At 41.1% G+C, this 19,470-nt stretch overlaps 1 protein-coding gene across 12 annotated transcripts in view; it reads right to left on the bottom strand.

Annotated features, from left to right (window-relative positions):
• Positions 1 to 19,470, bottom strand: part of LOC110397612 (tripartite motif-containing protein 2) — an 87,058-nt gene that overhangs the window by 36,183 nt on the left and 31,405 nt on the right. For 4 of the 12 annotated variants that reach the window (XM_021394125.1, XM_021394122.1, XM_021394119.1 and 1 more), the window contains exon 2: positions 1,870 to 2,051. In XM_021394125.1, coding sequence (XP_021249800.1) covers positions 1,870 to 2,003 — 134 coding nt within the window. In that variant the 5' untranslated portion in view covers positions 2,004 to 2,051. Of the gene's footprint in view, positions 1 to 1,869; positions 2,052 to 5,819; positions 6,996 to 8,161; positions 8,346 to 12,039; positions 12,273 to 19,470 lie in introns of those variants that run through there. The other 8 variants (XM_021394124.1, XM_021394129.1, XM_021394120.1 and 5 more) reach the window with 7 other exon arrangements.

Genomic DNA, 19,470 nt, shown 5'->3' with positions numbered 1-19,470 from the left:
ATTTTTTTTTCTCTGTCACATAAAAAAGGTTCAGTAAGCTGACATCATCATCAGAGTTATGTGCTTTCTTTGAGACATACATCCTGAGTGGATCCATTCTTTGAGATGCATACTACTTCCTGCTTTTAAGATAGTAAAAATGATAAACTATCTGATAAAATTTGACAGACAAGAAGTTATTGCATCAACTGATGGCTGACCTTTGCCTTTCCAATAGAATCTCCTTTATTAGCTTCTGTCTGTGGGTTTAGTGTTCCAGACCTAAAACCTGGTCCCAGTGAAGTCAATGGAAAATTTTCCATTTATTTCAATTGGGAATGTTATTTGGCAGTTAGCCAGAATCAACAGAGCTCATTCTGCTTTGCTCTTTACTACGTAGAGAAGCATGTCTTAAGTTATCACAGCTTATGTTAAGGGAAGTTTGAGGGAATTTTTGTGTTTGATTTTTTTATTATTTTTTGTTTGTTTTAGGAAGACTTAATTTTATGGAACGCAAGTCTGACACAAAAATTTTGTGAGCCACAAAATGCAGCAGTTTGTACTGCTTCTGGCCTGGAAAACCAAGTTAACAACTGTGTGGCATACAACACTTGACTGCAACTGGCAATTCAATATAGTCTTGTAAGGACAGGAAGCTTTGCAGAAAGCAGTTCCTGGGGAGCCTGAAAGGCGCACAGCAGTATATCACATTCTTCATGAGATGCCAACCAAGAAAGCGCAACACTGCAGAGCTATGTGGCTCTCATCCACTTCCAAGAGCTTTGCTTGCACCACTCTTCATCCTCCCTTGGCAGCCCTTCTTCTGATCCCCCAGGAAGGGTTCTGTGAAAGGAGAGCTTAGGCTTTGTGCATCAACTGTACACTGGAGGAGTTCTTCCAACCTCTCTCCATAACCAGATCAGTGTAAGAGGATTACAGTGAAAACCAGAAGCTGACCTTAGAATTTACACATGAACTGAAGTCAAGAAACTCAAGACACAATGATGAAAAATCTAGACTTCAGTGACTGCAGCGAGAGTTTCACTGCTGACTTCAGTAAAACCAGTCTCCTGTTCCTCTACAAAATCATTTTGTCTCATAATTTCTCTTGCATCCTGTAAAATTAAGTATGCCCATTGCAACTATAAGAAAGGGGTAAATTAAGTTGGTTCACAAAGCATCTTTTACTATTATTTTCCTACCATTCAACATATAACCCAAACAGCTGCATCCCATCATCAGACCAAGACCTCTCATCAATACTTCTTCAGCCAACTTTCCTGCAGGTGCTGTATTCTCTCCACTATTTGAATGGTCAGTATAACATTAAAATATCACCAGGTATGTTCATTTCATTCAGATGAATACAGTTAGAAGACAGACCGCAGTTTTTTTCCCCCCAGTGCTTTTCAGAGAGGTTTTCCACTTCAGTCAACCAAGCTGCATAATAATGAGGATGTTTAATCACCGGTTATTAATAACGTATATATCGTGTTGAACCCTTGGACGTTAAAGGATGGGATAATTTTTTCTCTACTCAGTAAATCAACAAAGAAAGGCTTGTATTGTTTCCAGTTAAGTACTAACCAGTACAAATTTGAGGTTATTAACTTGAGATCCAAATTCTGACTTCCACCTTACACACATTGGTGCAACTTCTATGACTTTCATGGCATTTACTTTCAATTTACTTTAGTATAAAGGGAATATAATCCAAATATTGTTGCTGTCTCTTTGTCCTGCCCAACAGAAGTAACAGTTTCTACATCCCTGCTTCTCCAGCCTTCCCAGACTTTACTGTCCCTTGACATGTCCTTTACGAGTAAAAAGTAAGTCACCGTCCCCCCTACAAGACAAATATCTATTTAGAAGCACGAAGAAGGGACTTACCTTTCACAAAAAGTGTGCAGACAAGGAAGTACTTTGGGGTTCTTGTAACGGTCCAGGCATATACTACAAATCAGAAACTGCTTGTCAATCTGACGGACCACAGGACTTGGGATGTTGGAGCCTTCACTGGCCATCCTAGACCACTGACATATGGGTCCTGCTCCCTTCTACCCTGAACACTGCTGGAGTTGGGTGGCAGGAAAAAAAAAAAAAGAAGAAAGATGTCTTATAATCTCCATGAAATAACATAATCAACAACAAATTCACCCATTTTTCATCCTGATGCAGGAATTCATATTTCCATATAAAACAAATACAAGAGAGAATTAAACTTCTAAAACATCTTATTGCTGATGAGAGCCTGGGAAACAGCCTACACCATTCATAACACCTCTGTCTGAGCCAGCATTCTGGAAAGGCATGTTGCCTCTGAAGTGTGAGAGTTACAGGGCTGTCTGGTTTTAAAGACATCCCACGATAAAAATGGTTTTGCACCAGAAGGCTAAGCTAGTGCTAACAAACACTGGATTTCTTACATCTGCAGTACTTCTGGCAAAATGCTTAAACTGGAACTGCACCAGCCAAACAGCTGCATCACAGACATTGTTTTAAAATATTACTATACCCTAACACTTTTCCCCCTTATCAGTGCTGGTTGTGCCAAAGATATGGCAGGTTTGGACTTTAGGAAGCTCAAGTCAATGCTTGGCCTCTAGGCAGCTGAGGCTTTCCAAGACAGAAGTGACAAGCACACTGCTGCAGCTGCTCATCACGCTCATTTAAAGGTCACTTGGTTCTGCAAAGGTTTCTGCAGTCCATGACATTTATCAGCAGTGACACATGTGATCTTCTTGTGCTGAATGCACAGCATGCTGCTCTGCTGGGGCTAAGCTGCTCTCCCTGAGCTGTGTATTTAGTCATGCAGGTATGGCTTACTTATAGCACTGCACCAGTAGCTATTTCTAGGATAACAGCAGTGACCAAGGAACAGTCTGTACTGACTTCCTGGTAACAGAGCCCTGGAGATCCACCTCTTTGCTAGCAGCACAAAGTTAACCACAGTGAAACTACCCCAAAGCAGTAGCCAACATGCAACTCCATGCACAAAACGGATGGGAGGCCCTTTTGTCTCCACTTTTTCCCCCTGATAAAGGGGAAACTATAAGGTTAAAAAATGCTATAATATTCGTGCAATGCAGTGTTTGTTCATGACCCAAAAATATGTGATCTCTGAACTGATCCTTTGTTTCCCTTTTTTCCATTTCTTTTCCCATAGTAAGATAAAAATGTAAGTATTATATAAACACAAACTAATTTAGCTATCTAAATGCCATAAGACACACATACTAAACCTTGAGGTCAATTATGAATCTGTTACTTTTTAAAAGCTGGAGTTTAAAAAAAGCTTTACAAGAAGAGGAACAAAAATACTCAGCTTTAACAGATGGGAGTAAAAAGAGAACACTATCCAATATGCATTAATGCATTCAGCTGTATCACATGTAGCTCTCAGTGATGTGTTTCTAAATATAAACATTTTCACTATTGGTGCAGCTGCGTTTACCTCCACTTACCCGCCGAAGAGGGAGGAGGGGTGGGAACCCAAGCAGAACAGGCAAGATAATCAGAATCGGGAGGACTTCTTATCAAAAGCACAGTTTCCAAACTGGACACCAATATGTTATGAACAGTGCATCTTTTCTTTGTTATCATTAATGGTAGACTATTTTTAAAAATGTACCTAAGATATGAAAGGTCTTCTATATAGCTGCCTGTCATTTAATAGAAGTTCTCTAGCAACCAAATGTGATTTTCTGTAGTTTCTTTTTCAGCCATGAAAAAGTACAGCCACACCTAAGTACAGCTACACCAGCAAATAATGTTTATACAAGGAAAACTTGCCACTGCCTGAAAAATTTCATCCCCATTTCATCTGATCTTCATTCTAGTTTTCGAAATTCCCCAAATCTCATTGCATAATCAGGTAATTTTTAGCATTTCATATGTAAGCCTTATCCCAGCTGCTTTGATTTTCAGATGTTCACACTTCTAGTGTGAGAGCATTAATGAGAGCTCAGCATTTTTAATATTTGTTATTTTGTCTGGATCACAGCAGGCCATGATTGTCATTTACCCCCTCTGCTCACATGAACCAGGCTTCAGTTCTGCACCTGAAAACAGAATTTCATCAGCACATTTCAAGCTGTGGACTCTACGTGGTACAATAACTTTTTACACAAATGGTTCATTTTACAAAGTTTCTCAAATATGTTATTGCCAGGACTGAACATCTGATGCTGCAGCCTCCCTGAGCCAGTTTCACCTTCGCTGCAGTTTGGCTAAATGTGATGTTTTGGAAATGATGATATTACACATTGTTTCAAGGAAAGCAATTGTATAACCAAAGACCACTTGAGGAAAAGTTGCACATTTTGGATGATCTATTTGAATTTAAACAGAGGCAGCATTTATTCTAATTAACTGCAGTGCCTCAAAAATAGAACATAAGTTTCACATGCACTGGCAGGGAGATTTTGTCAAGTACGACTGCTCTTTTAACAGGAAAAACATTCTACTTTTTTAGTAGCATCTTCTGGACTTGGAACCTGCCCCAGTTGATTTTCAGAGGTTAATTTGCCTCACACCTAATAACTAGCAGCCAGAACACGACCTTTGGAAATAAGTCTGAGAATCACTTTTCCATATATTTACACTTCAGAATTAAAAATGGAAAGCTACAGGGTTTTGAAACCTTGCACCACACAAGACATAAAACCCCACCCATTTATCTAAAAAAGCACACACTGGAAACGTTTACCAAATCAAGTGCAAAAAAGGGCTGGGAAAAGTGTACCCTTTGTCAATCGGTTGCAGCTCTAGGATCGTTATCTTTCCAGCCACCCCAAAACCGACGTTATTCTTTTTCCCTTGACTATTGATTTCCATTCAAATAATACTATACAGCAAAGAAAGGAGGAAACAATGGCTGTCTAAGCTAGCGTAAAGCCTGGTCCTGATATGCATGCATGCCTTCAGGAGCCAAAGTCAGGGTGTGGCCCCAGGCGTTTGTGAAAGTAGTTCCACTATAATACAAGGAAAGGGGGAAAAAAATGTTCACGTACAGCAAGGAACAGCTCCAAAAGAGCTGCTTCAGATAAACTGTCATGTAACAGAGAACTGTCTCTTATCTACAAGTCTCTTTAAATTAGCTCTACAATTCTTCAACCATTACCAAATTCTCTACCAGTTTTTGTGGCCCAGCCAAGGAAGAGACACTTGGAAAACATCTAACTGTCCATTTCCCGGGATTTATTTCTAAAAGAGCAGAACCCTCTGTTGCCAATACGCTGCTATCACTGAACTCCACCCAGCCAGAACTGCAGCAAGCCTGAAAGCCTCGCCTGAGGAGAACAAATTGCTTGCAGCCTGTTCGTCGTCCTCTTATCAATTGTATTCACAACCCAGAGGGTCTATTCATGTATTATGAATGAATAGGTTTCCAATGGCAACGTTTGCAAAGGATCAGTTAGGCCTGGGAGCTGTAAGAATGGGTGGGGAACCTCAATAATGTCCCTTCAAACACTGGGGGTGCTGGGGTTTAAAACTCCTTAGAACAGATACAGCCGCCTGTCCATGCTTTTGTGGAATAAAGGACAGATCCGAGGCATTTACAACAGCACACCCAAATCAGCCGATACAGAACACACTGTGTAAATTAATAATCAGAATCACTGCACAGCCCACTGGCGGAGAAGGCTCAGTAAGTTACATCTGCATTCCTTTCTCTCCCACTCTTGCAATCAGTTTGGTGCCTTGTTTAAAGCACAGCAACCCTCTTCACTCTTACAGCATGCAGAAGCATAATGAACAACCAGGGCCAAAACAGAAGGAGCAAGCCAGCAGCAGCCCCCAGGAGCAACACTGAGCAAACTTGAGGGTTTTAGACCTACCCATCTTTGTAGAGAAACTGCTCAATCAATGCAGTGCTGAGGACAAAATCCTTGCAGGGATGGAGCTGCAGTTCCGCAGTAGTCCAAACGAATAAAACATCATCTGCCAGTATCTCAAGGCTCACACATAAAACTGGTAAAGGATCCCTATCACAGCATGGTCAGTACAAGAGGCACAGCGTATTTTGTGCTCTGAGGAATGATGCTCCATCTCACGAAGAGGACAGGTGGAAAGAAAAATGGAAGAATGAGAGGAGGCCCAGTGAAGTCGTCACGAATCTTTTTCCCCCGGGTCATTTACAAGTGGGAGACCCCTTCAGGATTCAAACCAATCAATCTTTATTTAGCACATCTTTTTCTCACTCAGCCCGTGTGGAAAGACTGCAGCAAATCGTGCAAGGGATTGTGGGATAGGGATGCAGCAGAGAGCTGCGACGAGATTCGCTGGGTGATTTTTCTTCCCTCCCTACTCAGCAATCAGCTGTTCGGAGGCTCCGCGCAGGGCCACTGAATTCAGTCACTAGAATGTTATTACAGGATTAGCTGGCGGAGACAGCCACCGCTGTGCATCTGGCATGGCAATGCAGCTGAGGAATACATATGCAAATATTACTCGCAAATCGGAAGGGGGATTTAACTCCCGCGGAGAGAGCGGCTCTTACACAACCCCGCTATGGGAACCATCGCCACAGACAGAACGAAAGCACTTTCATTGAGAGAGGTGGATAAATCCCGGCACTTAATGAGCACCTCCTGATTTTTCCAGGAGTCACCGCATTTCCCAGAGCAGCACTTCTCTGCTCCAACTTCCAGCAGCAACAACAGACCCCATAAGTGCCCGTTGTCTCTGCAGATGTTTCAAGCAGAGCCAAGGAATCCCCACAGAAAGCTGTGCTACACAAACCAGCAGAGCAGAGCGTTTAACCCAGCCCAGCTTGAAGCTTCGAGGCAGAATCGGTGACCTCATACTGAAGGACCAAGAGAATCCAAGCTAGCCACCTGCTGAACGTTCGTACAAGCATTAATGCAAAGCTGCATTCCTTTCATCTATTCACTTAAAATAATAAATAAATCAGAGATCGATTCAGATGTTACCAGAATGTTACTGAAGGAAATAAACAGATCCGTGGTGTCACCACTTATTCTCAGCTATGCAATTTTGAACACAGAGACACCACTGAAAAAAAGCAACATAGAATTAGCTTTGTCCTGCAGCATGGTGGGTTTTGCAGAGAAGGTACCATCTGCATCTCTAAATACAGTGAATCTTTTCTTTTGAAAAACAAAACAAAAAACACAAATCACATGCAAGTATTTCAGCTCCCTGAGGCCAACAAAGCTTCCCACAAATAAAAGGACACAGAAGCTCATTTGCATCAGGAATGAACGAATGTTTGTTTTAATGTCGGTCTGCGCAACTCTGACTTAGAACAGATAGAGTTATTTTAAAAACCACAGTTTAAAATGTTGTTTGACAACTCTTTAAATGCAGGTTCCTGAATGTACTTATTACATTATTGGACTGACTGACCAGGTAAATAGTACTAATAGTCATTTATCCCGAATGAAATTTAAACTAAATTCTTGTTAAAAATACAGAATCTTTACATGTCACTTATTTCCCATTTGGCAATCCTTTTGCCATATTGGTTCATACACCACGCAGATCTGGCCTGGTTTCCCTGGATAATGCCCACAGGGCACAAGCATGCTGTAATCCAGTTTATAACCTGAAATGAAACATCAGGCAGTATGCGTGCCTGTGTTAGGATTTGGGGTGCTTGTGCCAAAATACTGCTCCTCTCACTCCCTCGACAAGCACTGAACTGTCAGAGAGAATGTAGCATGCTTCATTTTAGTTCCACGATTAGCAGGCTGAAAGAAGCAGGAATCTGCATAGCAGGATTCACAGTTTAAAAAAAGGCCAGAGATTCAGGCACATTTTTAGAGAGGAGGAGGTGGGGTTTTACTGTTGTTTCTTGTTATTTTTTTTTTCCCTTTTCATTTTCAACTGTCTAGAGAACCCCATTCCAAAGAACAAGCAAAATTTTTTTAAAACTCCCACAGCCAGGAGATCTAAGGTCTTTTGTTCATGCCACCTGAACAAAGCCACATTTTAAACAAAAATCGAGACCAAGTTGCAACTCCCAGACCCAAGGTGGAAGACTCACAGACAGAAGCATACCGGCATCACCCAGCTGATCACTTTTCCTTGCTATTTCTAGCATTCCATTTACATACACTAAAGCAGAATGACAAGTATTGCTCAAACTACTGTTTCTCTTTAGAGTCTTACACAAGGACTACGTACCCCTCAAATCAGAGCCGATCCCATAACGTACCTCATGGCCAAAGAAGACTACAGGAGTCAGAGCTACAGCCACTCTCACAGGGAGCTACAACTCCAAATGAGAGATCGCTTCGAAGTGGAATTCTTATATAATTATCTCAAAGGAAGCCGCCTGCTGACGCTGATCTTATATTCTGGAAGTTATTCTGCTTCTTCAACAAAACAAAACCATGGGACTGTGGCAGGGAAAATGAGACAACCAAAAATGAGAAAACAAGATCTCATTTCCCTTGAGATTTTTGTTCTTGCATGTTTAATGTTGACATGTGGGTTTCTTCTCCCTTGTGAAGAGGAAATGGATTTGTGGCTCTGTGAACAATTTTGCACTTTACCCCATAACAGTTATTACCAGCCTGTTTCAAACAAGTTAATTGTATCTGTGTTCTGAGCTGGGGGAAGGGCTTGGGGGGCTATTTATTTTTTGGAAAGAAAGAAAAAGAGAAAAAAGAGAGAGAAATAAAGGAAGGAAGGAAATGCTACCCTCCCTCAGAAATTTACAGCACTCGTTGGAAGTAAGTTCAGAAGAAAATATATGGCGTATGACATTTTATAGTGACACAGAAATGAGTGTCCTAGCTCCTGTTGTCATCCCCTTCAGTCATTATGTTTTTCAAATGATTTCTTCTTTTCCATTTTCTAAGCATAACCTGAATTTACATTCTGAGAGATCTCATAGTTGTTAGTTTACAAAAAAAAAAAAAACACCAAACCCAACCCACAGCTATATTACAGACCACAGCTATAGATTGCTATATGCTCCCCCTAATATTAAATAAGTCATCTGAATACTCTAGGTTAAGATTAATGGTCTGAACTCTAGTCTCTACTTTAAATTGACTGAGAGGAGAGCAGTCTCAGTCTGTTGTACAGAAGATTTTAAGGTCAGCAGAAAAAAAATTATTGGGTTAGCCCAGACTAAATGGCTAAATAATACAGTTCTAGGAAGTAAGGCTGACTGGAAAATGAGATGAGGGAGACCAGAAATCACTTACCCAAAGTCATCCTGCAGGGAACAGAGGATAGCTTGGGAACATAAATATAGGAGAGGATGGGCTGCTCCAAACATCACCAGGCTCCACATCATTAATTTGACCCCGGTGCCAGGAAAGCAGGTGGGGTGAAACAACCAAGCTCTGCCATTGTGGGACAGTGCCCACACCAGGAATCACAGGGTCTTAGTCACCTCAATGGGATAATAGTGGTGGAGTCACCTTCACCTTTTTCCACGGGAGCTGTGCATCGATGCAGACCCAGCAGCTCCCACAGAGCAAGTACAGCCTCCAGCCTGAACTCACACGCTCCACCAGCCCAGGCTGTAGTTCATACTGGCTGGAAAAAAACAGGGCTTCCTTCCGCTGTAAGCCCCCCACAACCCCAGAGGGCAGCTCTGTCCTTGAAGGAGCTCTGTTAGGTGCTTGTTCCTGTCCCCAGCCACAGCCTTGAGCCACGATCACTCCCCCATCTTCTGATCCAGCACAGCAGATGCTCTTCTGCAAAGCTTGTGACCCAGCACATGGCTTGTCACAACTGGGGAGGAAAAGAACTTGAAAGGTTTGCCAGGGATGTAATGCTGACTTACTGGAGATCTTCATGGCCCCTACAGCCCTCAGTGCATGTTCTCCACTGCCTTTGCCACCTTATTCTATTTCTTTCTATCTTCTGCTCACACACAGCTCAGCTTGCCAAGGCTTGCAGGCAGCTCTGAGCAGTGGCTGAGACAGCCTGGCTTCCCCTCTCTGCCAATGCAAGCTTGACTCATGCGACAGCACTCCCTGCCTTTTTCTGGCATGATTCACAAGAAAGGCAGCACTGAGCACAAACTGCTTTTCTCCCCTCTGTGTTATTCTCTTTCCCCTTGTGGGTATTTGCCATTGAGATGGCAGGGCCATGCACAGCCATGGGCTTACGTACAGTACTACCATCACAATTCGATGCCATTAATTAGGTTTCTCTAAAAGCTCTCAGCTGCTAAAGACCAGAATAACAAGAATAGAAGCTGCTGCTACAAATGAAAGCTTAACAGTTTTACTTTTCTAATGCTTTTTCCTCCTTACTGTCCTGAGTTTGTAATCAAAGCTTGTGTGCATGCTCAAAATAATTGAGTAGGCCTCCTATGACACCAACATACTAAGAGACTTTTTGGTGGCTGCCCTGCACTCATCAAGGAACAAGGCTGGCAAGTTAGGAGTTGTGTCATCACATGGTAATCACACAGCTGAGTTGTGATACTTACTTCAATGCTATTTGACTGTCTGAGGTTTTCAGGACCTCACTGTGGGATAGGGCCTAGCACAATTAATTCCAACAGCATTGGAGCACACCAGGGTTTACTACGCCTGCAAGGACAATCTGAGTGCATGGAGTGGAAGTCCAGGAATCCCCAGCCAAATGACCAGATATTCCAAAGATGACTTCAGAGAGAAGGGGGAAGCAATGAGAGGAAAAAAAAACAAGCCAAGGGAAACAACAGGATTAAACTATCACATATGAGGTTAAATGTCAACCTCAGATATTTCATTTATTAAACATAGAAAGGGCTGTAAAACATCCATCATATTCTCAGGTGAGCTATTTTTAAAAATAAAAATCCACAGTGAGGCAGGTTGAAGTAATTATTTTAGGGGCTAAATGTTGTGGTGGCCTAAGTAAAACGATTTTAAATTCTATACTCAGCACCCAAAGCAGACAGTCAGAGCATCTTTGCCAGCATAATCCCTACCCTGATTAATTTTCTAAGTGCCATCAACACGGCCCTTACAATTGTACATTTTTGACCTATTTCACAAACACTAACAGAGCTGTGTTGAGCCTTCATAGGTATGCAAGCTCAAAAAAAAAAAAAGCTGAGCTGGCAAAAAACCTGTTCCTCAAATCGCTGGATCTTCCATATGCATCTGCTCTGAAATGCTACTTGAAATAAAAATGCTACATGGAAACTCCATACTAATTACTGTTAACCCCTCCAGGCACAGGACATCAGGCAGTACAGACAAAAAGCAGGAGGTGGAACAGGAATCTCTAGGAAGAAATCCTATGCCTTTTCTATATACTGTTAGATATAACATACATTGAAAAATGCTCTAGGCATTTTTTTCAGAGCTGCTGAGCAATGCAGAGAAAAGTAAAAAGTAGGTGCAAATGCTTGATCCTTTTGGTACTGAGCAGTGAAGTTTGAACTGCTCAGAGACCACCCCCTCCAATCTCTCCTGAAGCACTGGTCTGAACCTACCCCATGCTGCATCTCTGCTTAATTGTACAGTTCTGCAGCTTCTCCCTCCAGGAGAGGTGACACCCATGAGGTAATGCAGTTCAGTCACATATTTCCTGCTAACCTCTCCGCTGCTTCCATTTCCATTTACCTCTGCTGCATTCTGTTGAACTAGCACAAAGTTCAAATCAGCAGGGACTGAACAGCACCCAACTCTCACCATGTGCCACACAACTTCTACATCAAATTGACAAAGAGACTGCCAGCCCTTTTGTTGTTGTTTTTTTTTTTTTTTTTGGTTGGTTGGTTGGTTGGTTTTCTTCTGCAATCTCCAAAATGCCACACCTCAGCAGAAACAGTGTATGGAAAATAAACTAGGAGAAAAATTAGATGTTTCACAGCAAGAAACAGTGGATGGAATACAGACATTCAAACAGCAAACAACAGAGGCAGAAAGCATAGGAATCTTCATAGCACAGAGGATAAGGTGCCTGAGCAGAGAAGGTTTCTGCCAAAAGCACATATGGGAGAGGGACTGGGAAGGACAGAGGGGAAAGGAGGCCCTCTCCAGCCCCTGCACAGGCTGAATTCAGGTTCACATACCCCACAGCACTTGCACTGTTTAAAAGATGAAATATTGCTGTTTGCATCTCCATATTTACCTGAGCTTTTGCAAAATGTCCACCTCATTTTCTTGCTCAGAGCCCAACAGCGATGTTACCTTCTACATCTGCTAAGTCTTCTGAACTGAAATAATATCTTTCAAACACACAGAGGTATGTCTAAGCACGCGTACTGTCCATGGGTTCAGAGAAGCCCTCAGTCAAGCATTAAGTGGCAGGCAGAGGTTTATCCAGGCAGGCTCCTTGTGCCAGTAATAATGCAACTGAACTTTCCCAGCACTAGGTAAACATGCAGCTGCACACACCAGGTATTTTGGCAGCCCCAGTTACAGTGTGGCAGTGTCAAAGTAACCTTGGCAAGAGGAGCTCAGTGGTTATAACAACGGCTGTGTGCAGGTAAGCTAAACTGACCAAACCACAATAACAAAAAAAAAAAAAAAAAATCAATGGCTTCCCCAGGGAGCTCCAAGCACACAGAATCCGAGCCTGTCAACTGCTGTCTCCTCTTCCACACTCACAGGTTACTCCATTTGACTTAGCATTAGTCAGCTCCAGCACTTCAAGACTTGGGAACACCCAATGACTGCACTTCACCAAGTAAACATGCGTTTCCAGTTCGCAGCAAGGACACTGGTTTGCTGACTGCACTTCAGTGCTCCTATTTAAAGAACTGTTGTTATGGGAAAAAGCTGAAACTTTTCTACAGCATAGATGATGCATGCCTCAGATCTTGTGCCTTATCTGCAGAAATGCACCGATTCCCAGTGTGCACTGTCACGGCAGTTTCACTACAGCCACAGTAAGACGTTTCCATGTCCAAGGTTCCTACAGGGGCACTGGAAGGCTGATGAAAAGCAAACTCCCAGCACTGACAATATGCCAGCCTTCTACAAAAATTACATTCTCAGAAGACCCTTGTACACACCTTCCTGCATTAAGATCAGTCTCTTAAAATTGACATCCTAACTTACAAAGTAATAGCTAACAAAATATGAAGAAAGTAGTTCCACTCACATTACATCATTTTTATGACTCTCAAGCTGAAATAGGATACACAGTACATACATTCCTATATCAAAATACATCCTTATTATTTTCCAGGAAATTCAGTACTGTTATAAATACTGGAAGTGGAAGTTAGGAGAAAGTCTCTCAAGCAAAAACCACATGAATGCAGCTGTATTTTTAAATTAGGCACTTGGAAAAAAAGTACTGGTCTCAGGACAAGTAAGAGTAAGATTGTCTTAAATTAGCTGTATTATCGTTTGGATTGTGATAGCACCTGGCAATCTCACTCAAGTATCAGAATCCCACAGCTACACAGAACACAGCCTGTGCAAGCACAGCTGGTCCACATGTTAAGGCCTTACAATCTAGCTATTGCTATTTAACCACAATGGCACAAACTGACCAAGTACCTTTCTACTATGAAGTAAGTTTTTATAGGAAGCCATTAGTTTGGATGATGGCTATTTTTGTAAAGAAAGAGGTGCAAGATAGTAGCATATGCAGCCCAAATATTTTGCAGTCAGAAAACAGGATCAGACCTCAGCAGCTTCTTCTTTCTGCAGATTCTGTGAAGAGTTGCCTGAGAACTTAGAAGCAATGTTTGCCATGACTCAGACAAGATATACCATGCTGTTCTTGAGACAGGTGATACAGAGTATCATGAAAGCACCAGCATCATTAGAGTAGTATGTGAAGTAACCCAGTTGCAGGCACTGCTGTCAGACGTAATTGAGAAATCCTTGTGGGAAACCATTTACAAATAGAACATACAAGCTCTGCACTATTTCAGGTGCTGAACTACTTCTCCAGCTCAAACACCACAGTGAGGGACTGTTAAGATACATTTCAAATAAATACTCTTGGAATGCCAAATTAAATTTTATTCACAATTTATTTCTTATTCATAATCAGTATCTGTTGCATTTTACTCTTTATTTTTACTGGCCACAAAAGAGAAGTTCCTTTAAGGCTACCAGTAAGGTGCTGGATACTCCATCCTCTGATCTATGAAACTTATTGCCCCAGGATGATACAGCTTTTAATATATTATGCTCATTCTGGGAGAGAATGGCAAATTCATGAAGGATAAACTAATAAAAGATTTTTAACTATAGAGAAACCACCTCTACCAGAAGCAGAGGTGGAAGCACAAATCACTGAAGATGAAAGAGCACTCTGGGGAGTACCATTATTTGTTTATTCTTATGCTCTTCTGCAGGCAGCTAACATCAGCCACCATTCAAATTACAAGGCTGAGCTAGGTTTACTTTTGACTTGACCCAGTCACAGCTCCAAAATACTTGGTGTAGACATCACAGGAGCCGCCATAGCAGCCACTCCCTTTTGGAAGTGCCAAAGATAATAATGGTGCTACAGGGCTGTTCTTACTGCCCTGCTATTTACGTGTATCAGGTGAAATGAATCCATCAGACTTAATACACTGCTGCTGTATGGAGAATGTCACTGAGGGCCACAGTGCACCTTTAGCAAGTTTCTCAGTCATATGAACAAGGCATACAACAATAGAGACTGACTGGTCATCACCCCAAAGACAGAACATTTTCATAGTAAATGAATACTAACCCAGCATTTCTCCTCACCTCCTCCTTACTTTTCAAACACAGCTCATCCTTAAGAAAATACCACTCAAGGTTTTTTTTTCTTAAGATTGACATTTGTTTTGCTTTTCTGCAGAAGTACTATGTATTATTCTAAATGCAGCACAATAGAGCTTGAGGAAATTAGGCCTTTATTGCTGCCCTGATTCTCATTCCAAGCTGTCCACCCTCCCCAACAGAAGCCCCTCCAGAGAGTGCACACTTCAGAGCATGCCTTCTACAAGGGCACACACTGGGGGTAAAACGATGGTTGCTCACAGGGTGAAGGCAACCATTCCACAGCTCAGATATGCATCCCAGAAGTTCAATATGGGAAGAAGCCTTCCTGCTATTCTTACCTGGAATCAAGGCTGTGCAACACGCATCTTCTGATGAAAAAAAACACAGAAAATTATTTGTAAAAATATTCACTTTTTTTTCCTCTTTTTTTTTTTTCCTTCCAAATACATTGGGAAGATCACACACTAACCCATATCACAGTAATTCAGGACAAAAAAAAACAAAACTCAGATGGCAAAAAATTAGGTTGTGGCTCTACCCGATATCTTGGGTCCCAGGTTTTCCAGCTCCGATAGAGTGCAATTACTTAAGCTCTAAATATAACAAGAAACACCTACAGAGACTTATCTTGTGAGAGTTAATCCCTGAATGTTTACATTATCACTTCCACCAACATGGGTATTACAGGAGAGAAAGTTGTAATGATATTTTGTGAATACTCTTTCCCCAGTGGAAGAGGGGAAAAAAATCATGGTGTACATGCACACAAACTGTGTTCATTTTTCCTCTTTTTCTTTTCCTCCAGTTTACGTGTGCTGCAAAGGCTCATTCATCAGTCCTGAGTTCTCATCCCTAGCAGTCGTTTTAGTTCCTGAGGAACTTCTGAGCATCTTTCTACAGTAAGTACAGCAGAAGACTGTTCTCAAAAAAACTGGAGAAAAAAGAGCATCTGCTCTTTTGGAAGCTGTGCTTCTTAAACAGCAGGCAAATTCTCTAATAATATAGACCACGAGTCAAACATGGTACATGTATTAAGTTTCTCCAAGAACTACTGTAGAATTTAAGGCATTTAGAGCCACACAGAGCCATAATTGTTGGAATCTTTGCAAGAGTATTTCCAAGTTCAGCAAAATCTTTTGAATACAATCTATTTCCTTTTTTTTTCCTCCTCTTTTTTTTCTTTTTTTACCCTGGAAGTAACTGTGTCAAGTGCATTTTTTCTTTAACATTCCACACTTTTTTGAGGGTTTCTTCTTCTGCAGAAGTGGCAGAAGCATCTTCATATTAGTCGGAGTTAAGCAGTTCAGAATAATCCTGCCATAGTTCTTTCCTTGCTAAATAAACTCCTGAGCACTTCACAAAATATACTAGTAGATAGCATGTACCTTCAAGCTCAAAACAATCTAGATCAACTAAACTTTGACTTTCAAGGAGGCAGGTACAAACCTTTGCAGAGACTGAAATGACATGACAAAAAATGGAAAGTCATCCAGAAATAAACTGATCATACACACATTTAGGCCGACTAATAACACTAAAACAAATAAATCCATACTGGATTAGGATCAGGCAGATTGCTGAACATTCATCTCATCCATTTAAAACGTTTTAAAAATGCAATTGCATCTACTCCAATCTTTATGTCTCTGTTATGGTTTTGTGATTTTTTGTTGTCGGTATTCCACATCATTACATCATGTAAGGTACGGGCAGTTAAAGAGTTAATTCCCTGGTTACTGCAAACTACCTTTTTTGGTGTGGCCCTCTGAGGGGGAGGGGAGGAGGTGCACTCCCCAGGGGTCTTTGCGTGAGAGGGGGTGGTGAAGCCACGTGGGAGAGGCGGGGTCTGTTCTTCCCAGCCCGGCGGAGAAAGTACGTGGTCCTCCTGCAGTTTACTGTGTAAGATTTTCAGCCTGTAAACCCTCTATCATAATTCTACTAGCCTCATTTTGATATATTTAGTAAAATTAGTTGTTCCTCCTCAGATCGGTGCCGCTGTTTTTGTGTTAAATCCGTCTACGGGTCTCCCTCTTCCCAGGTTGCGGCTCCGCTGCCGCTTTAGCCGCGGGACCGCCCGGGGGCTGGCTCTTATCGCCGGCAATTTTTTTTTTCTTTCCTTCCTCTTCTCTCGTTTTTTTTTCTTTCGAGCCTGTCCCCCTTGTCACGGACGCAGACCCTTAGACAATACCGTGACAGTCTCTTTTGCAGAAAGCATCCATCGTGACTTGAGGCCTAAAGATGCATCTAATTAACTGCTACCAACATGCATCCAAGACTAAAAACATTCAGCAGTATTAAAGTGAGAGAGAATAATTAATACGCTTATATCTGAGCAGAAGTGTTGACCAGAAAAAGCTGAGTTGTCCAGTACTTCCAGGGGACCTTTCAGCCTGTAGATGATTATAGCACATTGTTATATATTTTGTCTTCTCCAGGGTGTAAGGCATATTCCTAAAGTTATGATAGCCTGGATGTACTAACAGCAAAGTGTCGTGGCCATTTCTGCAGCAGTTTATTTGTAAACTCCTGTAGCAGTCTGGTATACAAGATATATTTTGACGCTTGTGTCAACTGGATCTCCATGTAACATAAGAGGTGCCAGAATACACGCTTTAACATATTGCACATATCTGTGAGTAGCAACCTTCTTAATTTAGCTACGCCTTTTTTCAACCTTCCTGCAGCTAACTAGTAGAGGTGGATGGAGCCAGCCAGCATCTACCTGCTACACTAGCTGTTCACAGCTTCAAGAAGTATATTCCAATTGCTATTTCAATTCTTCCTTTTGAATGTGGTTCACTTTTGAGTTTGTGCCCTAAAGCCCAGCTGGCAAGCAGGAAGGCTGCCTGGTGGCCAGTAGACTTCTCAGCTGACTCGATCTCCTGCTCTCCCCATTAGAATGGCATGCTACATCATTTATTTTACTTCATACTATTCCAGTTACAAACTAAGTTTCTACTTTCACCTTTTAAAATAAGCAATTCCTAATCCAAATATAGCAGAACACCCCAATTATTGACACGCAATGCCAGGATACATCTACAGATTCTGTGACAGAAAAGATTCACAAAGTTTCTCATAGAATCACAGAATCATTAAGGTTGGAAGAAATCACTAAGATCATCTAATACAACCATCAACCACCATGCCCACTAACCCATGCCACTCAGTGTGTCACCTACCCTCTTCTTGAAAAACTCCAGGGATGGAGAAAATATTAGAAAATACAGTAGAAAATAGTAGAAAACTTGTCTTTAATATTATAATTTATACTATAATTAGTTATTTAAATCACATAAATGAAACCTAGTCTTCATAGAAATAAAATGGTTCAGAAAGGTTGATAAATACCATTTATATCTCTCCAAATGTCAACGTGAATTTTGTTCTGTGAGAGGTGGGCATCATTCGAGTTGACCAAAAAAAACAACAACCTCCATTTCTCATAAAACAGGAATCCTTCCAATTTGCATTTGATCAACATTTGCAGCCAAGCAGCCCCTACTACTGCAGGCAGAAGTCACCTTACAGCACACAAAGAGACCACCCCAATCTAGTCATGCCATCTAAACACAAGAGCCAGCCCAAACAAAAGCAGCACATCTTAAAAAAAATAAGCTATTAAAAATGGAGGCACAAAGAGATGGAAACCTATTTATATGAATAATACGTCCTGTTCTTCTACCAGTATTTAGATACCTTAATAACCTCCAAACAATTACTATTTACTTATTTTGTTTTGGAGCCCTTTTTTGTTTTGTCCATGACACAAGGTCAGTTGCTTTTTTTTTTTTCCCCCCCTTAAACCACAGCTTACAGTCTCTGGAAACAGCATATCTAATTTTGGTTGAAGGTGTTAGTCAAACGTAGGATCAGTGATTGTGCATTTTAATCTAACAGTCACGGGACTTCTTCAACATGGTCCCTGAAACCCGACTAAAAAAGTTATGTTCATATATGTTAACCTGCAAATTATGGGTGAGTAGATGTCCAGGAGAAAGTTTTTTGGGTTTTATGGCTAAGGACAATTAAAACAAAAAGTTAAGAAACATTTGTAGTTTCAGAGTTAATGGATTTTTACAATACAGAACACTGCACTGTCCTTAAAAAAAAAAAAAAAAAAGAAGAATTCTTTTCTATAGCACAGTTGTATTAAGGATTATCATTATCCTTATGAGCTAGAATTTATTATTTGGAGTAAAGATGTGTTTGCTGCTATATATAAACAAGTAGCTCAAACCAGCTATACTCATATCCTCAGGCACATTTAATTTTGATGGGATAATATGCTTGCCAACTGATCAAATCCAATTTTTTCACATTTGGCTCAAGGATCTCTCCCACTATACCATTCATTGTGCCTTTGTTTTTGTATAAATTGATGTATCTAGACATGGCATTACACGGTATTATTTATTTCTCTAAAACTGCATATTTGATATTTTATGCAGATGATTCAATTTTAGCTTTACTATAGTAATGTACAAAGTCTTGTTCTCTGAATTAGAACACCCAGATCTTTTCAGTTCATTTAATTCTCTAATTTTCCTCAAAGGAATCGGGAGGATCACTGTGTTTATATAAGCTGTCCAAATCCCAGTTTTGTTATGACTTAATGAAATTCCATTATCAGGCAAAGACAGGCCTACATGTTTTTGAGATGGCTTCAAGCACCAATTATCTGGGAGTTTCCGGGAAACAACCTGACCTTCAGGGTGGGATTGACAGAGAGAAAATACTATCATGAGTTTGGGAAATCCCCCAGCTCCATTACCATCTTTGTCCAGGTAAGACCTAACTTCCCAAACACTGTGCATACTGCCAGACTTAGCAGAATTCAGAC

The sequence above is a fragment of the Numida meleagris genome, chromosome 4 (genome assembly GCF_002078875.1).
Source record: "Numida meleagris isolate 19003 breed g44 Domestic line chromosome 4, NumMel1.0, whole genome shotgun sequence".
NCBI lineage: Eukaryota > Metazoa > Chordata > Aves > Galliformes > Numididae > Numida > Numida meleagris.
Note: the sequence above shows the minus strand (reverse complement) of the source record. Positions and strands in the feature narration are given on the sequence as shown.